Genomic DNA, 24,394 nt, shown 5'->3' on the forward strand with positions numbered 1-24,394 from the left:
AAATACATGAGCTTTTAACTGCAAGAGGCAGTATCTCCTTCCCAAGAATGGGCCTATTCCCAATCAGTTCAAAAAAGGTTCGAAGTAAGCATGCGCGATTTTGTGAAACGGTACCCTTGTTCTCACTACTATATGTTATGCATGGTATAGGAAAGGGATAAAGAGACATATGGGGGCCAAGTCCATAACCTCGAACAAATGCCCTTTGCCTGCGCACGCGGGGGCGGTTACAGAACGCGGCTATAAGGCTTGGCAGCCCCTGTGAACGGCCCGGGGGGCCCTATTGTCAGGGGCAACCAATGATATCCCATCAACGGAGCCTTGGCGGCCCCATATCTCGGGCGATCCCGAAAGTATGTGCCATGCAATCTCACCCGTAGTTCGTGCTGGGCGAATTAACAGGGGAGGATCCAGTGCAGATCAATTAGTAACATCACATTCCCGCCCGTCCTATCCTTCTTCCTGCCGGAGATTACACATCCGGGAGTGACCTCAGAAGCCGCAGGAAAAATGAGCAGAAATTTTGGGTAGATGAAATATCCAACTGCGCCCTTACCCTGCTAGGGCTGTAGATATCACAGTTCTTAGTTGCTCATCATGTTGCGAACCTTGGTCAAGGTTGGGATTTTTAGTCTGTCTCTTCTTTTCCAGGAAGCTGCGGCAATTCAACTATGGAATAACACCGACAGCTTCTCCGACGACGTGCCGGCCGCCTGTCAGAATGCTTTAACATTCAATGTTAAATGCGCCAATTATCTGGTGACTGCGCGCGATGTTATAAATGGCGCTGCTTTGGTGGGGAATCTGGCAGAACAGTATTGTACTGAAGAATGCCATGATTCTATCGACACCTTCCAGAAAAATAGCCACCTGGCCTGCGGAAATAAAGCATACCAGCTGTTCAAGAACACCACGACTAGAGTAGTCCCTGGGGATATTGTCAATGGGCTGATGTGGGCGTATGATCTGAGCTGCATCAAAGATTCGTGAGATTTCTCCAATGATGGAGCGATTTAAGAAAGCTAATGAGCTGGCTATGCCACAGAACCGGTTACTGCCTGGCAGACATTTATAACCACACAAAGGCAGCCTGTTCGGACTGTACCCTCAAGTATGGGGCAGTAATGGCGAGCTCCGACTATGGGCGTAAGCAGTTCCCACTAGAGGTCTTCTCCTCGCTTTTATCATCCTGTAGCGTGCCAGCGTCGAGCTATCCCTATGAGTACACTTCATCATATCCTACAACAACATCGGAGTCATCTAGTGCATCATCAACGGGCAATGCGACTCCTACTCCTACGTGCGCTGGAAAGACTTACGTTGCCAAGGAAGACGATACTTGCAAATCAATCTCTGAGTCTCAGTCTATCAGCACTGATCGCTTAGCTGAGATCAATCATCTGGACTACAGTTGCTCTTCACTTACCTCTGGCACTGAGCTTTGTATTGAGAAGACCTGTAAGGTGTATACCGTGCAAGCAAACCAGACATGCGAGGATATTGTCCGTGGAAAGACTTTTGGACTGGTGCAGCTCATTGGTTGGAACCCGTAAGTGAAATATGCCGTGTATTTCCTTAAACTCATCTCTGACGATCAACACAGGACCATCCATCAGAATTGTGACAACCTGGATTCAATGGTGGGGAGAAGCATTTGCATCTCGTAAGCCATGCACAAGTCAGAATTTGAGACTCTTGGATCTAATTTGTCCGTTTACAGACCACCTGGGGGAGGTGAATTTACTATCCCTACGACAAATATTACTACATCCAAAGGCCTCCCGTCCACCATGTTCTCATCTTGGGTGCCTGGAGAAACAACAACCATGGCCACCAGCACCACCACTTCGTGGTATTATCCTATTTATGATCCAAATTATACTCAACAGCCATTGGTCGGTAAGCCAAATTCTACTTGGAGTAGCTTGATGGCTGAGCGGACTCAATATTGCTGGTTGACCGATTATCAAGAGGAATCGGAGGATTTCTACCCTGATGACGATCTTTCGCCGGACTGCCTTTCCCTCTACGAGAGCTATTGTGATCTCGGCCCGACAGATCCAGTTCCAAAATCCCCGGTGTCCTCAATTCCCAAAACCTGCACACCCCAGACTTCTAGCGAGGAGCCGAAGCCCTCGACAACAGTGACACCAACTACCACCGGAATCGTTACTCCCACCCCGACCCAAACTGGCATGGCAAAGGATTGCAATAAATTCCACAAAGTTGCAAAGGATGAGGGCTGCCAAAAGATTTCTGATGATAGCAAAGCCTCCCTAAATGATTTCCTGGCTTGGAACCCGGATGTTGGCAAGGACTGCAAAAGCTTGAAGTATGATTACTATGTTTGCGTTGGCAAGAAATCTACTTCGGCCCCTGTGCCAACCACCACTGGAATCGTTACTCCCACCCCAATTCAGACTGGCATGGCCAAGGGATGCAGGAAGTTCCACAAAGTTGCAAAGGATGAGGGCTGCCAGCAGATTGCCGATGATAGCAAAGTCTCCCTGAAGGATTTCCTGGCTTGGAACCCGGATGTTGGCAATGACTGCAAGAAGTTGAAGTATGACTTCCATGTCTGTGTGGGCAAATAGTCAAATTCGGTCCTATTGGCCGCGCTGAGATGAGCTAAAATTGCTTTCAATTTTGTTTCAGTTGTTTTTGTTTCCCTGCTTGTCTGCCAAAAATATCTATATAAGCAGAGACTATATTTTCTTTACGCATACCCAGTGTTCGGTGGTGCTTCCTTCTGCGACCATGAAAACTTGGGCTTCGGTGGCAAGGCGGCGGTGGGCTTGAGCCGTTTGTTCAAGCGGATGTATGAACTTTTTTGGTTGTGAAGAATCGATCAGGATAGGTTTGCGGAGGAATGCAATGTCTTTCGAGATGTACCTAATTTCAATTGACATGCCTACTCAGTCTACGCAATGAAATCCTTATCTTTAATACAATATATTTTCTAGCAACCCGAAATGATCCTGGACATGCCATCGGCGTGGAGGCCACAAGGCTATACCTTTTTGATCACCAAAAATTTGCTTGAAGGCCAAATCAATGCCGATAAGAAGATGATTGAATGCGCGAACTGCACAACTGGTGCCCAAAGCAGCGTCAAACCGATATGCAAAACCAACGCACCCAAAGAGGTGTCACCAAGGTATAAATCCTGAAGCACACTACCCACGATGATGCCATGCATGTCCACGGCCATATTACACAAATTCCACACAAAGAACCAATGCGAAACCGAAATCTTCCACCCGCTGATGAATGTGTATACATTCCTAGTTACGGTTGATATTAGCGTCAGAGCCTGCAAGACACTTCCAAACACTTACAAAGCTCCATAAACTAACGGTCCCATCATAGGAATTGCGAGAACCAATTTGACCAACCAGCTATCCATAGACATTATCCCAGTGTACCACCTCCTACGTTGCTGGATCAAGTCTGAAACACTGACGGGAGGCTGTTCTCGTGCGATTGCATGAATCCAGCCAAATTTGACTCCTCGACGTGCGGCCTATCAGTCAGGTTTTCTAAATTAGCAAGTGGTTTGTTAATATAGTCAGATCACATACGTGAAAAGCAAACCAAAAGTCTTCGGCAAGACACCCAGTGTCCCAGGTGACCTTGTTCTCTACAGCACCATTGATCAATATGAAGGAGCCATGCATCCAGCCAAGTAACGGGCGTTTGAAAAGTCTGATTGGAAGTTGGAAACGGCCAAAGTCATCTGCAACTCTGAAAATCTCAGCAGTGGTCAAGAATGAGTTTTCCCAATAATTATGCGATGTGTAGTAGATTGTGCCCTATAATACACCCATCAGTATTGGGCAAGATATAAATTTAGGCGGGATACGTACCATCCCGATATCCTCTACTCCTCGCTCAATGAAGTCAAAGCACGCTTTTACCAGGTACTCATCGATCTCAGTCTCTTCGTCTAGATGAAGGACCCAATCCAGCTCGGATAGTTTCAAATGCAGTCGGAACCATTCCAACGCTCGTCCTTTATATTTGGCATGGGCCGGTTGAAATGAGGCTGGTACACTCACCACATTGACAAAACTAGGAATTGCTGCTTTGATATCATCATCGACGGAATCTAATACCACGTGGAAAGTAATTTTCTGATATTCCCTGCAATCTTGCCATACCCTGATGGAATTGACCACGGTCTATTACTAATGCATAAGCTTCCAGGGTTTCCAATACCAAAAGAAAGGGTTAAGGGGAGAATAGTGGTAGCTTACCTGCATATATGTCCCCTTCGTGACCAAGCAAACTTTAAGTTCACGGAAATAACGCCCTTTGGGCGCCTTTTTATATCCAAACGGCCGCATTGGTAGACACATACCCCATAATATCGAGTATGGTGGAAGTTGTCCTAGCAGAAACGGAGCGTAGACAATGGCTAGAATGGTGCAGTCGGGAGTCCAGGGCACCTCAGGCTCAACAAATTTGTCGTATAAGCCAGTCCAAGTACTTATGTGGTATAAAGCTAGACTGTTTAGGTACATATTTTGTACAATGTGCTCATGGCGAAAGACGTACCAATGAAGCAGATGGTAGCAGTTATAGGAAAGATTGCCCAATTATAATCCAGCCGCTCGTAGAACCTTTTTGTATGCTTCTCAGAAGAGTGAGTATCTCGGTAATTGAATAAGCGTCCGTTTTGCTGGTTTTCGGTATGCGTCGCCATGATGGAGATGTAGAGACGTAGCCCAGACAAATGTGTATAGGAAGCAGGAAAGTACAAAAAGAGCTTCAGTCCCATCCCGAGCTTTTTGTCCTTGGTTTATATTCATCATTTTGTGTACAGTCATTTGTGATATGGTTGAAATCACAACTAGACGTTGTAGTCCTTTTTGAGATATATCATCCGGTGACAAAGCTGGAACTCTTACACGCTAGGATCAGGCTTGCGAGGAGAACAGCGTCAACCTTGAATTAACAGGAATACAAGGGAATAGCTGAAATTGTCACACTTCGCCGAAGTTTAACTGACTAGGTATTGCTGGCTATCTATCCAGAGAAATCCGAAGGGAACTGGGACAAGTAGCCATACCAGGTTGTACAGGGAAAACAATGAGAGGAGCTCACAATTTCCCCTTATTTCCATTCGTATAAACCCGCGGGTAGTAGTGTTTGCTTCGAATATGAAATTTGACCTTCTATATTTAGAAGATTTACTCTGAGGTGCGACAAATCGTAGGTGGCGTGCAAAGACAGGAAAAGTCTTTAGTCGGATTTATATAAAGATGTGCCCGTGACCTACAATATGTATCACCATTTAATATCTCCGAGATTGTGAGAATGAAACCCCTATTGAGCTCCATTGGACTTCTCGGTGGCTTCGTACTATTTCTATCGTGGTTATGGCATAGCTACTTTTCTTCAAGTGAAAGATCCGAAGCGATCCGAAACCAACGAATAATTTATGCGACTTATTTAAGCGCGCCCACCGATAACAAAGAGTGTTTTATCTCCGAATTCTACAATACCAGCGATGCTTACTTCGATGCCGCTCGAATCCTCACATACCAGCTTCTCCACGCACCGGAAACACGGACCAGGTTGGACATCCCGTTCGTGGTCTTCGTTCATCAGAATGTCGATCGAGAAAAGAGAGACCGTCTGCAATCCGACGGTGCACAAGTGATCGAGTGGTCCGATTTCCGAGTCGACTGGTTTCGACCGACAGAATCCCGATGGGTCGATGCCTTGACAAAACTGCGGCTGTGGGAGATGGTCCAGTACGACCTGATCGTGTTTTTGGATGGCGATTCTGTTCTGACGAGATGTCTCGACGGGCTTATCATCACCTCATCGACTTGGCTTGAGACAGCCACGCAAACCTCATTATCCTTCAACGGGGTTGAAATACCCCTGCCAGAGACTTACATCGCTGCTGGCTTGCCACAGCTAAGGATGAATCATTCATCCCACCCGTCGCGTGTCCCAGAGGACTACTGGGACTGGAATACCTTGAACGCGGGCTTTATGATCTTGCAGCCGTCACTCAAGATGTTCCACTACTTTGAGACGTTGCTGGCAGTCGAAAATAACTTTGATACCAGCATAGCCGACCAGAGTGTCTTGAACATTGCCCTTTCTCGTTGGGGCCCTACCCCGTGGACTACGGTAGACTTCTCGTGGAATATTCAATGGCCATGGCCGGAGGATATCAAGACGGGCTATGCTGTTCTTCACGAAAAGTGGTGGGCACCTGTGCACTGGGAATCTAGGGAGTATCTGCACTCTTGGTACTGGCGAATGAGGGGGTATTATGCCACTTCTGGTTTATGACTCACGTGAAGTTTGATAATACGAGGATTTCCTAGTTTGGCTTTACTCTTGGCTTTGCTTATGCCGAAACCGAGATGTGGCGCACTGATTGGCTGTTATGGGGGTAATTGGGGACATCCCACGCTATCTTGCGGCCTTCAGTTACTATGAGTTACGCCTCGTCTAGCACGCCCTTCGCTTGACAATTTGCATTCTATATTATTTATATCTTCCGCCAGACTTCGTTCTCTTGTGATCTTTTTTCATCCTCAAAATGTCTACTACCACTATGGAAGGCACAATACAGACCCCAGATATCGTAAAAGTCATTCAATCTTCACCAGCTCCACTCGCCTACAGAATTGAGGCCTTCACACAAAGCGAACTTCTCAACCAGCCCTTCCTTCCCGAACTCCGGGATGTCATCAACGCCAGCTATTATGATACCTGTGATAGTCATTTCGAAAAGACGGCACCCCGGATCAGAAGCGACACCCAACTTGCCGATGAACTTCAGGAAACTGGTTTTACAGCAATTGCATTCGCTGAAAATGCGATCATCGGTACTGCAAGCTTGAAAGTTTGGTCGCCAGATTCCGATGGCGCCGTGTGGAAATTACCGGGCCATTTTCAACAATTCAGTGCAGATGAGATTTTCTCCGGGAGCTTAACGGTGGTGGATAGCCTTCATGATGAATCCCAAAATGTGCCCTGCGAGGGAGGATTCGAAATTGTAGCTGTCGCGATCACGCCAGATCCTCGATATAGGAAGAAAGGCATTGCGGAAAGCCTGGTCAAGGCGTGTGAAACGGAAATGAAGAAGAAAATGTCTCACGTGGGCTGTACTGAACCGGCTCGGTCGTGCATCATGCTCAAGTCTATCCGCGAGATCCAAGGTTCTTATTGGCTGAAAAGGGGGTTCCGCGTCGTGGGGGAACAATATTGTCCTCCTTTTACCTGGGCTTATAACAAAGGCTTTGTTCTTTGGGCTATGGAAAGAGAATTATCTGTTTGATAAGCATCAAATAGAGCCACTTTAGTAATATTTCATCAGGCAAAAGTTTCAGAATGACCAAAGTACCAACCCCCTCAAAATGCACCTTGTAGATCTAAGCCGAGGTACCCCAAGGATGATTGGTGGTAGGCCCAATAGTTATGTACGAAGTATCTACTTCGGGTTGCTCTGCGTCAAAAGAATCAGATCGAACTATCTTACACAAGTCGTCATCTCACTTCTCCGCATTTGGGCAATATAAAACCCCCACCAACGCTCTGATATTAATTGAGGCGAAGTATTTTATATCTCATACTCATCTTCGACCATGGCAGTTGTACAAATTTCTGACGATCTTTTTGAGGGAATCAAGAACAAGGTAGTTTTTATTACTGGTACGCATATTTGATATTCTATCATTAGAATGATATTAACGAAATCAGGCGGCGCGTCAGGAATTGGAAAAGCGACTGCCGAGTTATGTCTCAAGCAAGGCGCGAATGTGATCATCGCCGACTTGAACTCTTTACCGTCCGATCTCCAGACCTCGGAGAAACTCAAGTTTATAAAATTGGACGTTTGCTCATGGGAAAGCCAACGCGACGCATTTATTCAGATCGAAGAATGGTTCGGTCGAATTGACCACGTCTTCGCCAATGCAGGCGTCGGACCAACAATCAATTTCATGGATGACGTCCTTGATGAAAATGGCCAACCTACCCCTCCCGATCTACGGACCATCAATGTCAATCTTCTAGGTGTTCTTTCCACCGTTCGTCTAGCCACACATTACATCCAGAAGCACTCCGATCATCGTGAATCTGGTGAGCTCGGCAGTATCGTGGTCACTGCTTCTGCGGCTGCGTTCCAGAACTTCAGCGCTGGTGATTACACAATCACGAAACATGGGGTTCTAGGACTCGTCCGTGGCATAGGGTCTCAAATTGAGGGAAAGGTTCGACTCAATGCTGTTGCGCCTTCTTGGACGGCAACTAGCATGGTTGATGCTGGTTTTATTGAGGGACTTAGTGTCGGTGTTCAGGGACCGGATGCAGTGGCTCGGAGTGTGGCCTTGCTTTTCAACGATCATCAGCGTCATGGGGATGTTATATACAGCTGGGATGGGAAATATCTGGAGGTTAACAAGGCAGAAGGTGGATTTCTGGATGCTGCGGATAGACTCCTTGTGAATTCGCCTAATGAGGAAACTGTTGTGAGGAAAATGAGAGAAGAGAAGATGATCGTCTAAGTCTAGCTCTATTTGGCTGCTTTCTATGGTAATTCAATGAGCATTTCCTTTCTGTTTCCGATTTGTCCCCACTGTGAGACTATACATGATAAATAAAATAATTTTGTAGATAACTACGGGCTCTTACTCAAGCATTCTCAGACAGTCTAGCATGCAATAATATAATATGCACATTCTGGCTTCATCCAGGATCCAGGTGCCCAGCTCATTCTGGTACTGCATCCAGGGTGTACAGCATAGAGTGTGGAGAATCAAAGGAGTACTGCGTTTTACCGTCTTCAAGGTGGAACTATGAAAGACACTACAAACTGTCCAGGTCAGTTAGGCTGCCCTGAATATGCAGTCTACCGTGCAATACTTGATTTTCTGCAGGCAGCCATGATCCAAATATCCTCTGATTTACATGTGTTTCACATGGTTCATACGAGAGGAAAAGAACATGTAAGATGAATTTTCCCCATTTCCCAGTCCTACCCTACCTATATAAAGACCATCTCTTCGGGCTCCTATTTTTTTATCTCTCACATCACCCTTCCTGCTCTGGCCTTGATCATATCCCATACCACACCCTCGTGTTATAATTCTATGTGCAACCCAGGTCCTAAAGGTCACTGACATTGCGTTTACGAATTTATTGGACAAACGACCCGGCAGTTTATCCATTCTAATCGTATACGCAATGCCAATGACCCTTTGGGCCAGGGATGCACATAGATTTATGAAATTCCCATATGTCCAGCAGTTACCAAAAAGGCCCCTCTAAGGTTTGTTCCCAGCTTGCAAGATCCATATCTTCTTGTCAGCTATCTATTCCACAATTGAGTCTTCGTGTGAACCCTAACAAGGTTGGGGACTAGATCTGTCTGGTTATCGAAGATGCTGTCCTCTATAGATTGATCCATAAGCTGAGATTGTGCGGATCTGCGACTGTGGGGTCAAGTGAAGTGCCAACTCACACTAGAGCTGCATCCAGTCCATATAGCATATAGCAAACATACATAAACTGGTCATGGGAGTTTTGAAGTGCCAGAAAGGGGTGGGACAATTGAAAGCCAGAATTTTCCCCCCGTTTGCCTGTTTGCCTAGTACCTCCCTCCAATTGCCCCTTCGCCACATATAAATAGTGATCTCTCTGGCTTTTTTGATTCTCTATCTCTCACACCATCTTTCTTTCATTAGTTAGGCTATATTCCACACCCAACCTAAGGCTGGCTTTATAGCTTCCACTCAAGGCCAGGCGTCATGAGTTCATGGGTATATAAAAAGATCTTATGACCCCAGAACGGGCCTCTCCATCCCCCCCCGGATCCGGATCACTGTTGGGGGGCAATAACTGTCTGGTTGTGAGATATTACCTTCCATCAATTTGGTAAGCTGTTACTAAGCCTACATCGGTCAAGAGATAAGCGCTAATATGCTAGTCATTAAAGGACCTACGGCGCAATACGAGTCATCCGACAATGATCCATGTCGACCCCAACATCTCCGACGCCTGCACCCCGAGATGCATGCCTGACCCGCGCCCCCGTCGCCAAACTGAAACTTCACAAGCGTCCAAGTAGGGTAATACACAATTGTGGAGAGCAGTGTTCGACGTTCTTACCTCGAGTGATCCCTCCTACGTCATACCCTCATGTTATAATTATATATATGCCCCGGTCCTAGGCGACACTGCTAGTATATCTAGCACTCGAACGGACAGAAGACTGAGGGCAAATGGTGTTTGGCGTGTGCGATGCGTCAGTGAAGGATAGCTGGAGGATATGAAGCGCCGAGAGGTACGATGCAAACATGACTTTGAAGTGGAGGATGCGTGGGAGTATCTTCCAATATATCAAAAGTCTCCATAAACGTAAGTTCGGGCCTTGAAGTTGATCAGAGTATTCAGTGTGTCATGGAGTTCTCCCTATCACATGCGAAAGGAGAGTGGATGTCCTTCGAATGACAATGAATCATGAGATGACAATCGGGGAATACGCCGTGTTGGTCTGTCGCATCTATGATCCCAACGAGGTTACGACAGAGGTGCAGTGAGGCGAGATGAGGAGGCCCATGGCGGTGCTTCGAAATGCCCACGGGCAAGGCAATTGAACGAGAAAGACTCAAGTTTCATTTGGGCTCAAGCGGATATAATTGAAGAGTATACCGAGGTGCTATCTATCAACACCACTCAATGACCTTTGGCAAAATATCTAACAGATTACAGAAGCCTGAGAAGATTGATCTCTTTCTAGAATGGGGAATGACGAATGGAGACTGCAAGAACCTCAGTGATGACCTGGAATCAGTTAACAACGCTTGTCGTGTTTTATCAATGTCCTCAAAGTTCGAACATCGGCGCTTGCTGTTGCTATCGCTGAGCCAGGGCTATGAGTTTAATTGGGGGTGTTGCTCGATACATCTATTCATTATCTACGTTAGGTTTCATCCCGATAGTTCAATGGTGGATCTTGGACTAAAACAAAAGGAGCCTTCAAGTCCGTTAATTCACGAACCGCAGAGTTATGCTGGTCCTCTTCAGACCTCGTCGAGGTGCACCCGTCCTGTAGCACCTAAGCTGACTGATGCTCTGGAGTCTACCTCGGGGCCAACGCGCCCGGCTGGAGGACCTTCTCGACCAAGTCCATTGATCACCTAGCGCCGAGTAACTACTACAGAGGACCGTGGATGGTAGCTACGATATGCACCACGCTACCCAAGCGCCTATAAGAGGCATGTGGCGATATTCTGGAAACTCTGGATGTCCCCGGAGTTATAGCAATATGTTTTCTTCTTACTGTCTTTTTGCCTTTGAGTGGTATATTGTGGTCAAGTCGAGTCGACAACTTCTTGAGCACTCCTTTCTAGCTGTTAATCAAACTAATATTGGCAAACCGTCTCCATTCGCAGAATGCAACGACGAGGAGAATATCGACGGAAATTGTTCCTTCTCATTTTTCACTATAGACAACTACTATATTCTCTAGTCTAGACTTATAGACACAATCCATAGATACTGGAAATTATATTCATCGCGCAAGCGTATAACAAAAAAGGGTATTAAATATACACAAAATTCAACAAACCACCAAACAGATATCACCGAATCCCACTACCGGTGGTAGTAAAATATAGAAACATAGAACGTAGAACATAACCCATGAACATGAACGGAAATGGTATACAACCCACAAATCAGGTGAGCTTACCAAGATCAACACCGGCAACCTTAAGCGCAGCACCAACATCCAACTTGATATGCAGTGTATTTGCAGCCAGCGCCTTGGTGAAGTACGGAATTTCCTTGCCGTCATACACGCTTGAGTTGCCAGTGATGTCGAAGGGAATGATACCGTCTTTGTAGGGGTTTTTCTTTGATAGGAGCAGGGAGATGATGTATGCTTGGTCGACTTCACCGATCAGTGGTACGGTGTTGTTACCGGGCTTGAGGACTAGGTTGTTCAGGTAGGTTGTTCCGACTGGTCTGCCGGCTAGTTCGAGGTTCATGGTTACATTGCCCTGTTTTGTGTTAGTTTTGTTGTGATATAGGAAGGAAGAGTATTTACCATTGTGATGGTCATGACAGAGGGATTGGGGATGATGGCGGTGCCGTTCATGCCGATATTGGTCTTCTTGTCCGGTGGGTAGATGATGTTGAACTTGGGTACGTCGAAACCCTTGAGTCCGTTCAGCCCTGTTTACTCGAGTTAGTATGTGTATTTCCCATACTGAAGTCGAGTTTGGAAAGAATAATGGAATAACATACCCTTCATAACAACAGTCTTGTTATAAGTAACCGTAGTCTTGGGCAGACCACCTTCCTTCAGACCGGGTCTTCCGTAAATATTCATTGAAACCTCCTCATTCAACATAACAGCAGTGTTATAGTCTTTGAATGCAGAAGCATCTGACAGATCAACGGTCTGCTCGAAGTGAAGCTCGGCCCCGTCCTTAGACTTTACGGAGGGGACAGCGACATGAGCGAAAGGCTCCGCCGCGCCGGCCAGCGAGACCGCGGAGTCAAATTCGTAGATCTTGGGGTGGAAGGCGCTGTGCGTGCCGATGACTTGTCTCTGCTCGAGGTGGAAGGATTCAGGTGTTGGGTTGCTGATGATCATCTCTGTGATATTGAGGGTCGAGTCGGTGATGCCATCTTGTGCGATCTTAGGATAGGCGACGTAGACACTAAGTGCAGTATAAGGTGAGTGGAATGTTCCGCGTGGCGTATTATCAAGGGTTTAAAAGATGGAGAACTTACACCGGCAATAGGATGATTAGGAAACAAGCGATGAATATAATCAAGTGTACCCACCACCATTTCTTGAAATGGGCAGCGAGGCGAGCACCGAAGCCCCTCTTAACTGGTGCCGGGTCGACGTGGGATTCCTCCTCTACAACTGAGGCCTTTGTGGTCGACATCTTGGTACTGTGGTTCTATTAGAGACTGCAAGAGGGTTCAAAAGAGATATACATACCGAGTCGGACACCTGTAGAAAAAAGAGCTTCCAAGAAAAAGAAAGTGGTACAGGCAGTCTAAAATAGCGTGGGTAGTAGTGTGTACTTTATAATAAAAAAATCTAACAGGCAAAATGAATTGACAAGGTATATTCTAGCGTCACATGTGTTATGCAGGAAAAAAAGCCACCAAATCCAATCCGAAAAAGAAAGGGGAAAATATCCCTGCTTCTCATTTCCTTTTAGTTGATTTTTCTAATTATATACGGGGAATATAAGTGTGGTATTAGCGTCTGGGGAATCCCGGGGTTCCGGGGAGATACGATCAACAAATCTGGGTTGTATAATGTTTCAAGTTAATATCTAACCATCACCACATGCCTGAAGATTAGAGCCGAGGTGGACTAAAATACCATAAGAATTTTAATAAGCGGGATGCGTCGGGACGGGTGCATCTGTCCTACCAGGGCGTTTTTCCTTATATGTGTAAGATTTGGGGGACTTTTAAAGAGATAGTCTATGGAGTACCGTTGCACTAGCTTATTAAATGACCAGGGTAATTATTGGTGGACAGTGAGACTAGCTGCAAGATAGCGTATTGCCAAGGGAGGCGACCCTGGATGCAAGGACTGTGCCCGTATTCAGAGAGGTTCTATACGCAGTACGGAGTACGGAGAGCAAGAACAGCCGAGTCAAGTTCAATCCCCGCTAATCCCCGCTAATCCTCCACTAAACACAAGAAAGACGCCAGTGTGTTTTAGGTGATAAGCCCGGAGGACCAGTCTAGACGATCTAGGCGCATTTAGGTCAATGCTCCGAGACAAAAGCCGGGGAACAATGCGGGGGGTCAGGTGTTTAGAAAGAAATGTGTTTTATATGAAATATTTACTGCTAATAAGGAATGCAAGTCCAAAAGATACAGATACTTGATTCTGTCATGAGTTCATGAAGTCGCCACACTGAGGTATCGAGCAAATATGAGAAATTGTCCAGGGCATGAAACCCAAGAAATATAACCAAGAAGAGAAATGATTTGCCATGCAAAATAAAAAGAAATCGGCAAATGGGAAGAAAAAAAAAAAGGGTATATACGGAGAACTGAAGTATTAAGCCTGCGAGACACGTGAACCACTCCCGGTCCATGCTCGAAAACAGCTGCCCAGGCGGCTCGGAAAGGAAAATGTGAAGGAAAAATTTAGACATGTGGAAAGGAATGTAAAGTCGACGGGGAAAAAAAGGGGGGGAATAAATCAAAGATCGGCTAGGAATGTTCCAAACATATTGCAAATTGCAAAATGAATGGTTGTTCCAAAAGAACGCGTTGAGGCAAAATGAAAAAGTGAATAAGAAAGATAGGCTATGCCTCTGGGACGATGGATTTCTTTCTTTGGAAGATACTGCGAGTGCGAGACTTGCTACGCGACTTCTTGTCCTTCTCTCCGCTGGCATTTCGGCCACGGGGGTGTGAAGGAGCGTCAGTCTCATTGTATTTGTCCTTGTAGATCCTGGATAAACGTGTTAATAAGGTCGATGGGAATATCACTATTAGGAACGTACCAGCTGTTTCCAACCATGCTCATACCCTTAGACTCAGCCTGGCGATAAAAGCGTGCCGCCTTCTTCATGTCCTTCTTGCAGCCAACACCCTCCGCGTAGCAGAATCCAGCTTCGGCCATGGCATCAACGTCGCCCCATTGACCGGCAATTTCGAAGCAGCGCAAGGCAAGTGACTTGTCCTGCTCGATACCCCAGCCATTCAAGTAGCTGACACCCAATTCATAAATGCTGAGAGCAAATTGAGCCCGGTATGCCTTTTGTAATTCTTTCGCCTTCGAGGCACCAGGGGCATCCGGATCGGCCAACATTTCCAATCCGACGGAATCCACAGCTTTGCGTAACCATCGTACGCCCTCCTTCTCATTGGACCGCATGCCCCAGCCGTGTCGACAGGCCAGCGCATAAAGCAGCATTCCCGTCGGATGGTCTTGTTTCGCGGCAACCCGTAAATGATACGTCGACTCGCTCAATGATCCTCGCTCGTGGCATTCAATGCCCTTGGCGACGTGGTCGTCCGCCGTGAGGCCCGAAGCCGTTACCGGAGCGTTGGCAGTTTGGGGCCGCATGGTGCTGGCCGAATCCGCAGAAGAGACAGTTTCATCCTTCTCGTTGATTGTCTCTCGGGTGCTGTCAACAGAGGGCCGTACCGGCTCTATTGGCGAATCGGGTACAGGCGGAGGGGGCGGGATTCGTTGAGACTTGGGGGTTTGAGGTTGAAGTTGAGGCTGAGGTGGAGATTGAGGCGGAGATTGGGGTTGGAATTTCGGTGCTGGGGATTGAGGCTTCGAAGCTGGAACTTCGTGCATCGAGTGAGGCTTCGGTGAGTGCGCCAATTGTCGATGGGGCGTAGGGGATGGGGTCCGTGTCATTCGCGGTGGCTCTTCTGAATGCCGTGGAGGTGTTTTCTCAAATAAGGGCTCATCCCACTCGAAATGAGGCGTTTGCAAGCCCGCAAAGACCACGGAATCCCGTGAAAGGAAACGTCCGCGCGGAAGCGCATACTTGGCGTACACATAAGATGAGACAGCGGACGACGGCTCGCCATCCATGGCTTCTATTGCAGCAACATCTTCGGTCGTCAGTTGTAAAACGAGGGGAGTCGGCTTGCCGCGACGAGTCATGTGGTTCGATGAAGAGCCAAGAATCGGGTCGGTAGGGGTCGAAGCTCCAGGGGCAGACAAGGTCGTACTCGAGCGACTCAACGGTCGAGAGAAATTAAAAGAAGGGCGGGGTAGGTGGTTTCCTCCCGTACCCGATGTCTCCGAGCTCATGGATGGCGATCGAGGATGTGCTCGTGCAGGGAATGTCGACATGGGAGAATATGGCAATGACACAGCACTTCCAGAGGACAGCTTGCGAGGTTTAGAGAACGTCGACCCACCGTTAGAGCTACTATAATCATCATCAGAGCTCTCAGGGTGTGCCACTTTTGCACTGCTGGATGGGCGCGACCGTGGTGACACTGGCGGCGCCAAGGTACGTGGGATGTCCAATCGAAAAGATGAATCAATTGATGAACCTTGCGGCTCAGCAACCGCCATACCAACAAGCGCATCATCCGCTCCACTTGCGTGTGACGCAACGCCCTCTGGTGACTCGGCACGCGGCATTCCATACGCCTCCGAATCATGATTTAGCATCGTTGTCCGGGGTGTCGCATTATCATCATCCTCATAATAGCTAGCCTCGGTGCTAGCATTGGAAACGGAGCTGAACCGAGGATGTTCGGAGATAGGGCGGTACTTGGGCTCTGAATATTCCGGGAGTCCCTTCTGCGTGGGTTGGCGGGTCAGTTCGGTACGGGCTTCAGTTGACGACTTGGAGCGGCCGAAGCCCGGGCGGCCTTGGGAAAGCGATCGAGCTACACTCGCCGGTGGCAGCCGACTCATGCGGCGGTCGCCTTGTCGAGATTCATCGAGTTGTCGGGCCAGGAATCGACTCTGAGCGGCGAATGCGTCGAGAGGGGAAAGTGCGGGAGGAACTTCGCCGTCGAAATGCGCTACCCGCGGCGAGGACGTACCACTCCGCACACTCCGCCCACTCCGCATGGTATCGTGGGATATGGAGCGACATTCGCTCAGTTTCCCTCGCATGTCCATGATGAATATGTGAATATCAGGTCGGCTATTGAATCATTTATCCTGAGTCGGTTGGATCCTTTGTGATTTGCGCAGAAAGCATCGAAGTTATTTCGGAAAGGTAGCGGACACAACAAAGGGGGGCGCTTTAGGGCGGGGAGGCAATATCGAGCCAAAGGAATGACAGCCCTATAGACAAAAATGCGTAGGAAGAGATCAGGGCATAGGGCGAGAAAGGAGAAAGAGAGAAGGGGAAAGGCGCTGACGATCTAAACAGAAGCGTCCCGTGCACTAAAAACAGTTTACTCCACCAGGTCTCGACGTTTGACAAGGGGATCGTCTCAGGGGGAGAATTGCTCAGGGGGTTGCCAAGAATAACAATTAAGTTACATACTCCAAGTATGTATTGTTATTGGCTATTATCCTATTGAATAATAGTCCACTATGGACTATTGATCTTATAATAATTTCACCATGTACAACATACATAGGTGTTTTGTTTGACCCGCTATCTTCTAGAATCCCAACAGTTCCCCTGCCGTCTCTCCCCACACGGGAGGTTTCATCATTTCTAAACATGCATGTTTTAGAACTATGACAGCATAGGTAATTGTCTATACAATATTGACATTGAAATTAGGGGCTAGTTTTCCAGACTAGCCAGGCTAGCATTGAGAAGTGAAACCATCCCCTACTTATATTGCAAGCCACGAGAGCGGGTACCACACGAAAAGGTTCCGGCTATTAATGGAATAGACATATAAACTATCTCTTCGGAATTGTTTCATCCTAATTTCATTTAGTAGATCACTATGGACAACATACGTTCTAATATGCCAGGAAATGAAAAGGACAATATACGCGGCCTTTTTTGATTCAACTCAACCGTGGTCTGTGTTATCCACTATTCCTATTTGGGAATAGTGACACATGTTACTCATCCCACGGCCCCGGAGGTGGTCTGAACTCTAAACTATATCGGGATACACTCTTCTCGTTTCTCGTTCAAAGCACCTACATTTCACTCTATTCGCTTGCCCAGTATTTAATCCATCTGAGTGCACAGGTAGTTTCGAGTAGAATGCTGTTTCTCCACGGGATGCGCCAGTTAATGCATCTACGGTGCAGACATCTAAATGATATGAGACATCATGTTGAAAGCTATGTAGTCACTACTCATACCCGATAAACAAGATGGCGCTGCAGGTAAAGGCATTCTTCCTTCCACTCTTGGTAATGCTCCTAACTACAAAGATAACCCTTGGGACTGGATGAAAGCTAGCCCCTGGTCAGAACTTGACCAATGGCGAGAGGTGTGACTGACAAATGTAATGCCGAAACGTATAATACATGGTCTACTCCTGATGAAGATTGGATTTCCATGAAGCACTATTCTTTTCGTTGCTCAAAGGCTGGAGACCGAACTGCATCAGATCATCGCTAATGCCTTTTGGTCTTGAGTGCCTCCCAAATGACGAACATCTGCGCCTTGCTTGGTTTACTCTTTCATTTTTGATAACACGCTACAATTCTCAAAATGTCGGTGTGCAGACTGTTAGGGAAATCGGAAAAAGAGAGAGGGAGATACGGAACCAGTCGCTGTTTCAAGACTCACCTGAAATATGCGTTCCCGAGAGACTACAACCGGTTCTTTCTGATGTCTGGCCATCCGAATCTGGGAATAGTAGCTGGGAGTCGGTACGCAGCAGCTTTCCTTTGCGGCCCAATGATGCTTGAGCTTTCTGGTGGTGGCAGCTATCAAGCAAGTAAACTGAGATTCAGTATTCAGATATATGTAGCAATCTTCACAGGCTGCAGAATAGACTAATATGTTACCCATCGGGTTGACAGAACAGAATAACCTACAAATCCGGTTTCAAGAGTATCTTTGGTTTCATACTATATTATAGGCTGTATCCACCGCAAGACTATAAGCAAGGTATGCATATGCTTGAAAGAATAACTCCTGCATCAAGCATATCTCAAGTCTTCCTATACAGTATGCGTCCGGGTAGAGCCCATGGTTTGGAATGTCTCGAATATCTTAGTCCAAATGCTGATCATCGAGACAACCTTAAATCCGGTCTTGGTTTATATCAGTCCTTTGGCTCGATTCCAAGACTCACCCCCTGATTCTGATTCAACGTCAGATTCAATCATAAGCCTTCAAACTCTTGTCAGTGTGTAGGGCCAGCACTTGTGGTGACAAATCGGATCTAAGGTGAGACTGAGAGTAAAAGTGCCTGCACGACTGGCTTTAGTCCTCGTAACTTAGCTCTAGAAGCGCAGAACGACTTGCAAGGTCACTCTAGACCGCAGGAAACAGCAGACATTAATCTCCCCAGCTCCCATGTGGGCATTAAGATCCTAGTTTTCTGCCGGTCTGGGCAACCACATGTACACCTGAAGCTCATTTTTCTTGCTCATTTGCCTCTTTCGCTTAAATTCTCCAGTACATCGGAATCGCAAGGGACGAAACAGCATGTCTCAACTCTCTCTCTAACCACTCTCTTCAGGGTTTACCAGACTACCGATGACAAGCACCACTTCGAGACATCTTGGATTCTACCCCCGGTCATACTCGCCAGTCTTCGCGGTCTGATCTCACTGTACATCTTCACTTCCATTTTCATCTTCTGGGGCTGGTATGGCACCCACGATAATCTCTCTTCGATTGGCCGGTCTTTCAGCTACTTCACCTGGCTGTCTTACTGGGGTATTGGCTTCTACATGCTATTCGCTGCCATCCATACAGCGTGCTATGCACGAACAGGCCGCTCGGCTCTCTTCGACCGCTGGCCGCGGGCCTTTCGCGTACTACACAGCTTACTGTATGTGACAGTCACAACGTATCCGTTTCTCGTTAAGGCTGTCTTCTGGGCTGTCATCTTCACTCCACCGTGGCCCACAAAGACCTTCAACGGTTGGCAAAATGTACGTATCATCTTTCGATTTCCCTCTATGCTTCCTTTTCTATATATCCCCCACCAAAGAAACAGGGCTCACCTAGGCACGACATTGACATATCACAAGCTCTCCCGGAAAGCAAAACCCAATCAATATGAGCGCAAGTTCAAGCTAACCTACCAATTCCCCAGGTCTCCCAACACGGCCTTAACTCTGTCTACGTCTTACTTGAAATCATCCTCCCAGCCACAGCACCGCACCCATTCATTGCAATCCCATTCCTACTCTTCATCCTCCTGCTCTACCACTGCATCGCATACATCACTCACGAAACTGAGGGCTGGTACCGGTATTCCTTCCTCGACGCTGGCAGTCACGGACAGAAGAGCAAGCTTGTGGTGGCATACTGTTTTGGCATCCTCGCTGCGGTTCTGGTCTTCTTCGTCATTTCCTGCGCGCTTGTTCAATTGCGCTGCCGCCTGACGCACGGGAGGAATATGCGGGCGAGACGGGATCCGCTGCGCGCACACGATGCTTTTATTGGTTTCGTTGGGCGTGATGAGCAATCGAATGAGATGAAGACTGTGTCAGGTTTGGAGGCGGCGATGGGTCGATTTTCCTCTTCTGGGGGAAATTGCTTGGTTAGATAGGCATGGCGCTGTGTAATACCAATATGCTACTAAATGCTAATCTAATAATTGTGTCTATGTGTTATTTAAATGGCGGACCTGTGAATTGATTACTACTTCCAGTAAGTTCTGGCGCTTCCGGCCTAGCGCCCCAATACGTCGTCACGTAACCTCTTCCTACATAGCCTCGACACAAAAGACCTTGCCCTGTTGACCTCTCTTCTCCTTCTTCCCATTTTCAGAGGTCCTTCTATTCTATATGTAAAAACCATAGTTATGTGCCAGTGTGAATAACAAAATCTGGCGAACAGGGCTATTCAAGAGCGAAGAGTATTTCCAATGATATTATGTACAGAAGAGCATTATTCAAAGCGAGTGCTTTTGATATATTAGATACGGCAAGGCCATGAAGGAGATGTGTCAAAGAATAGTACACGAGCTTAAACCCTCTCCCAGCTGGTTTCACTGCTGCTGCCACTCGGGGTCTCCGAGTTCATCCCATTCCCACTGCGGTAGCCCATCATCAGCGCCACGAGTCCACTAGGAACCCAGGCCCCGATCAGGCTGTACGACCGAGCTCCCCGGCCTACATACATAACAGATTTCTTGGACACTTTCCGGCCGAACATATCCCGCGAGGTTGGCTCCAAAGCATCCAAAATAGCGTAATGGAGGTTCCGCGCGGGGGATCCGCGTATTGTGCTGGGACCAGCAGACGCAACTGGGCGCTGCTCAACGCTGGACAGATACTGTGAGGCATAAAGGGCTCGCTGCTGGGTACTCCACGCGAGGACTTCTGTGCCTGCAATCTGGTTCTGGCTATTCCGGTATGTAGGTCCCAGGTCAATGTTGCCCAGCTGTAGCTCAACGACATCGACATTGCCTTGTTCGAGGAGACGAAGTTCCTGGCGAAGTGAGGCTGCGAAGCCTGAGATTGCTCGGGCTGTGGCTACTTCGGGACCGGCAAATGGCGCGGAAAGAGAAGATGATATGGAAGGATAGGCGAAGACAATAGTGCTACTATTGCTGCGCAGGGTCAGCAGGGGGAGGAATGCCTGGACTGTGAGGATGGGCGAGAGGACACGGGTGTTGACGGTGTCGGCCCACGATGACGGCGGGATGGTTGCGACAGGGCCTGCGCTATAGTTTGGTGATGGGACCACGATAAGGCCGCTCAGTTGACAGGTGTGCGGAGGCACTCCGGCGATAGGTGACTGTGCCTGGGTAATCAAAGAGCGAAGCTCTTGCAACGAGGGATGAATTTCGGACGGCGACGAGGATGTCTAGTTTAGAATATTAGTTAAGTTCTGCCGTATAAGGAATACACAAACAGCACTTACACTTGTAAGGTCCAACCAGAGAGCCTTGATGTCAACACGATTCTCGGACTTGACGATTTGCTCTTCGTCCGCGGAAGAAACAGTCACATATACAATATATCCTCGACGTTCCAAATCCATGGCAATAGCCCTTGTCATCGGCTCATGTGGCGATCCTGCAACAACTATAACCGCAGAATTAGCATTCAGATCTTAGTGCAGATCACATGCAGGCATTATGACACATACCAACAATCTCTTTTCTTGCGCCGTTGCTTGCCCTTCTGGCCTTTCTCCGTTTTCCGTGTAGCTTCTTGTTTCCATAGTATAGGACAACACCGGTTCCGATAAATGCGAGGATGGCCGCTGACCATGCGCGATTCCGAGCCACCCAGCTTTGGATCCGGTCCGTTAGGCCTTGCGATGACCGCATCCTCGGGGAACGACCCGGGCGAACAGTGGGCGGTAGCCATGACTGCTGGGCCAGCGTATCCTTAATCACATGTGCGGCATGGTCGACTTGTCGGTCAATCGAGTCGGCGACTTCGAGGGAATACCGCCTTACGTCATGGGGTATAGACGAGAGCTGGATGAGGAAGTATCAGCGCCGAAGGCTTTCTTTGTCACCTTCCATAATACTCACATAGTCAAAAAAGAACAGGTCGTCGCTCGTCATCTTGTTTATTTGAGAACAAGCTGGAAAGAAAAAGTAGAACGAAAGTTCGATAAGATGGATGCTGATAACGCTCTCGGTGTTATCGGAAGGTCACATGAGCAGCGCTTTGTATAAAACTGTCAACGGGGAGTATAGAAAGCTAGCTATATATTTTTGCATATTTATTTTGGTTGTTTAGGTACTATTTTCTACCAGAAGTCCTTAGAATGCGGCAAACTGGTTTTTTAGCAACTTGGTTATTGTATAAATTTGGGATACTGTGAACATATATCTGGACACAATGACACCACGGCAAACCCAAAGTTAAGCAAAAGTGATCTGAAGGTTCTTAGCTAGTACTATATAGGGATAGAGCAGTCCCAATTCCATTTGAAATTATCTTTATCACCATCACACATGATTGAAAGGCATGCATTTCGTCAGGACTTTGCAGATCCAGGGCACGTGATTTATACATTCCGCCTGATATATCAGGCGCCAAATGTGTGCCTTGCTTATGCCAGAAGGCCATCCATGGAAACCCAAAACTTGGAATGATTCTGGAATTTCCATCACTGGCTATGTTCCTTTGACTGTTCCTGGCTACCTGCATCGCCATCTGTGTAATGCCATCGTTTGGGCATGCTCGGATGTGAAATCCTCTCGTTCAGACCCTCGCCTTGGAGGAGGCTATCCCAACGAAGGCAGTCACACCTCAAATATTCGCGGCGTCCTATTTGATCATACTGTCCAAGTTCTTGATAATAAAAAAATCGAAAATGCGCGAGCTAGACCCCCTAATCTCAGAATATCGCCATGAGAAGAAACGCCCCCGAGAAGCCGAGGCCCTCTTGATCCTACGCAAAGTCGCGTCGTTGGTCAAACCGATTATGCGACAGCGCGCCTGGAAAGTGGGTGCGCTCTGTGAGTTCTATCCACAGCAGCGAAACCTGCTGGGGCTGAATGTCAACTCTGGTCAGAAGATTTGTCTGAGATTACGGTATCCCTCTGACCAACGGCAATTTCTCCCCATCGAGGAGGTTTTGGATACTATGCTTCATGAGTGAGTGATTCTATGTCTAAATATCCCACAGTACAAATTCTGATAAAGTTTAGACTCTGCCACAATGTGATTGGTCCCCATAATCAGCAATTTCACGCGTTGTGGAATCAACTTCGTGATGAGCATGAGGAATTAGCCCGAAAAGGCTACACCGGAGAGGGCTTCTTATCTCAAGGAAAGCGTCTGGGTGGCCAAAGAATTCCACTAGATGAAGCTCGACGTCAAGCTCGTGCCGCTGCTGAACAGCGCAGGGTTCTTGCCAATAATTCTGGCAAAAAGCTTGGCGGCACCCGCGTGCTCCGAGGAACAGATATACGCAAGCTTCGGGCCGACGCTGCGCAGCGGCGAATTGAAGTAACTCAGGGCTGTGCATCTGGAACCGATCGAAGCACCGAGCTTGCGGAAGAGGCCTCGCATGGGTTCAGAACCCAGGCCGAAGAAGACGACGCAAACGAGCGGGCTATCATGGAGGCATTTATCGAACTGATACAGGAAGAAGAAAGGGAGAAATATGAATCATCTTATGTCGCGCCAAGTCAAGAAAACCCGGCAGGACCTCGAACAAAATCGTCACAGCCACCTACTGCTTCCGACATCCTGCCTGCTATCTCCGAAACTCTACCTGCGCTTCCAAAAGAATCCTTGTCATCAAATCGCAATGCACCTGTTGATCTTACAGCCGATAACAGCTCATACGAGACACCCTGGATCTGCCCGATGTGCACGCTCGAAAACCCGTCTACCTTCTTATGTTGTGATGTTTGTGCAGCAGAACGACCGCCTCCGACCAGTGCGCTATCCAAATCTGCCTCTAGCCGAAATTCTACCCACCCGGTGTGTTCAGAGTCACGAAACTCGCAGAAAAGGCCTTTACCTCTTGATCAAAAGGAGGATAAGGAAGCGAATCTCAGGAGTGCATTTGTTTTCAAGAACCGAACCCGTGCACTGGATACCCTCAAAACCTTGGACCGGGGTGCAGATAAGAAGCCTCTTGGATGGGTTTGCATCTCGTGTAGCAGCTTTATGGAAACCCAATGGTGGACATGTTCTTGCTGTGGGACAATGAAGCCGTCCTCTTGATCAAATCTCAAGATGTTTCACCACCACATACCTTAACCAGGGACTTATGACCTTTATGAAATTGATACCAGTATGACAATAGATATTGATTGAATATTGAATATTTTACACATTGTATACAAATTCCGTCTCCACTAC

General features: G+C 47.5%; 10 protein-coding genes across 10 annotated transcripts; 6 read left to right on the plus strand and 4 right to left on the minus strand.

Moving 5' to 3' along the window:
- Nucleotides 1-597: 597 nt before the first annotated feature.
- N7517_004791 (LysM peptidoglycan-binding domain-containing protein) lies at nucleotides 598-2,594 on the plus strand (the record flags this gene model as incomplete). The annotated part of the gene is made up of 4 exons (XM_056722521.1): nucleotides 598-986; nucleotides 1,046-1,549; nucleotides 1,604-1,663; nucleotides 1,721-2,594. The coding sequence occupies 4 exons, from the start codon at nucleotides 598-600 to the stop codon at nucleotides 2,592-2,594; spliced, it is 1,827 nt and encodes a 608-aa protein (XP_056578771.1).
- Nucleotides 2,595-3,010: 416 nt separating this feature from the next.
- On the minus strand, nucleotides 3,011-4,705 carry N7517_004792 (glycosyltransferase family 2 protein; the record flags this gene model as incomplete). Its single annotated transcript, XM_056722522.1, has 6 exons — nucleotides 3,011-3,284; nucleotides 3,339-3,523; nucleotides 3,582-3,812; nucleotides 3,867-4,181; nucleotides 4,257-4,504; nucleotides 4,558-4,705. 6 exons carry the CDS (start codon nucleotides 4,703-4,705, stop codon nucleotides 3,011-3,013), a joined length of 1,401 nt encoding a protein of 466 aa, XP_056578772.1.
- Nucleotides 4,706-5,319: 614 nt separating this feature from the next.
- N7517_004793 (uncharacterized protein) lies at nucleotides 5,320-6,312 on the plus strand (the record flags this gene model as incomplete). The annotated part of the gene is made up of 1 exon (XM_056722523.1): nucleotides 5,320-6,312. One exon carries the CDS (start codon nucleotides 5,320-5,322, stop codon nucleotides 6,310-6,312), a length of 993 nt encoding a protein of 330 aa, XP_056578773.1.
- Nucleotides 6,313-6,565: 253 nt separating this feature from the next.
- On the plus strand, nucleotides 6,566-7,306 carry N7517_004794 (uncharacterized protein; the record flags this gene model as incomplete). The annotated part of the gene is made up of 1 exon (XM_056722524.1): nucleotides 6,566-7,306. One exon carries the CDS (start codon nucleotides 6,566-6,568, stop codon nucleotides 7,304-7,306), a length of 741 nt encoding a protein of 246 aa, XP_056578774.1.
- A 307-nt stretch (nucleotides 7,307-7,613) lies between these two features.
- Nucleotides 7,614-8,534, plus strand: N7517_004795 (uncharacterized protein; the record flags this gene model as incomplete). The annotated part of the gene is made up of 2 exons (XM_056722525.1): nucleotides 7,614-7,680; nucleotides 7,729-8,534. 2 exons carry the CDS (start codon nucleotides 7,614-7,616, stop codon nucleotides 8,532-8,534), a joined length of 873 nt encoding a protein of 290 aa, XP_056578775.1.
- Nucleotides 8,535-11,723: 3,189 nt separating this feature from the next.
- Nucleotides 11,724-12,932, minus strand: N7517_004796 (DUF3712 domain-containing protein; the record flags this gene model as incomplete). The annotated part of the gene is made up of 4 exons (XM_056722526.1): nucleotides 11,724-12,032; nucleotides 12,080-12,207; nucleotides 12,280-12,698; nucleotides 12,772-12,932. Coding segments are annotated over 4 exons (1,017 nt in total), but the record flags the coding sequence as incomplete, so codon positions are not given.
- A 1,393-nt stretch (nucleotides 12,933-14,325) lies between these two features.
- Nucleotides 14,326-16,624, minus strand: N7517_004797 (tetratricopeptide repeat protein; the record flags this gene model as incomplete). The annotated part of the gene is made up of 2 exons (XM_056722527.1): nucleotides 14,326-14,473; nucleotides 14,526-16,624. The coding sequence occupies 2 exons, from the start codon at nucleotides 16,622-16,624 to the stop codon at nucleotides 14,326-14,328; spliced, it is 2,247 nt and encodes a 748-aa protein (XP_056578777.1).
- A 2,433-nt stretch (nucleotides 16,625-19,057) lies between these two features.
- Nucleotides 19,058-20,160, plus strand: N7517_004798 (uncharacterized protein; the record flags this gene model as incomplete). Its single annotated transcript, XM_056722528.1, has 2 exons — nucleotides 19,058-19,537; nucleotides 19,702-20,160. Coding segments are annotated over 2 exons (939 nt in total), but the record flags the coding sequence as incomplete, so codon positions are not given.
- A 419-nt stretch (nucleotides 20,161-20,579) lies between these two features.
- On the minus strand, nucleotides 20,580-22,134 carry N7517_004799 (DUF1776 domain-containing protein; the record flags this gene model as incomplete). Its single annotated transcript, XM_056722529.1, has 4 exons — nucleotides 20,580-21,422; nucleotides 21,480-21,643; nucleotides 21,708-22,044; nucleotides 22,102-22,134. 4 exons carry the CDS (start codon nucleotides 22,132-22,134, stop codon nucleotides 20,580-20,582), a joined length of 1,377 nt encoding a protein of 458 aa, XP_056578779.1.
- Nucleotides 22,135-22,892: 758 nt separating this feature from the next.
- Nucleotides 22,893-24,256, plus strand: N7517_004800 (metalloendopeptidase WSS1; the record flags this gene model as incomplete). Its single annotated transcript, XM_056722530.1, has 2 exons — nucleotides 22,893-23,176; nucleotides 23,230-24,256. 2 exons carry the CDS (start codon nucleotides 22,893-22,895, stop codon nucleotides 24,254-24,256), a joined length of 1,311 nt encoding a protein of 436 aa, XP_056578780.1.
- Between the last annotated feature and the right edge of the window lie 138 nt (nucleotides 24,257-24,394).

Source organism: Penicillium concentricum (genome assembly GCF_028827145.1).
Source record: "Penicillium concentricum strain IBT 3081 chromosome Unknown utg000002l_segment0_segment0, whole genome shotgun sequence".
In the NCBI taxonomy this organism is placed as follows: domain Eukaryota; kingdom Fungi; phylum Ascomycota; class Eurotiomycetes; order Eurotiales; family Aspergillaceae; genus Penicillium; species Penicillium concentricum.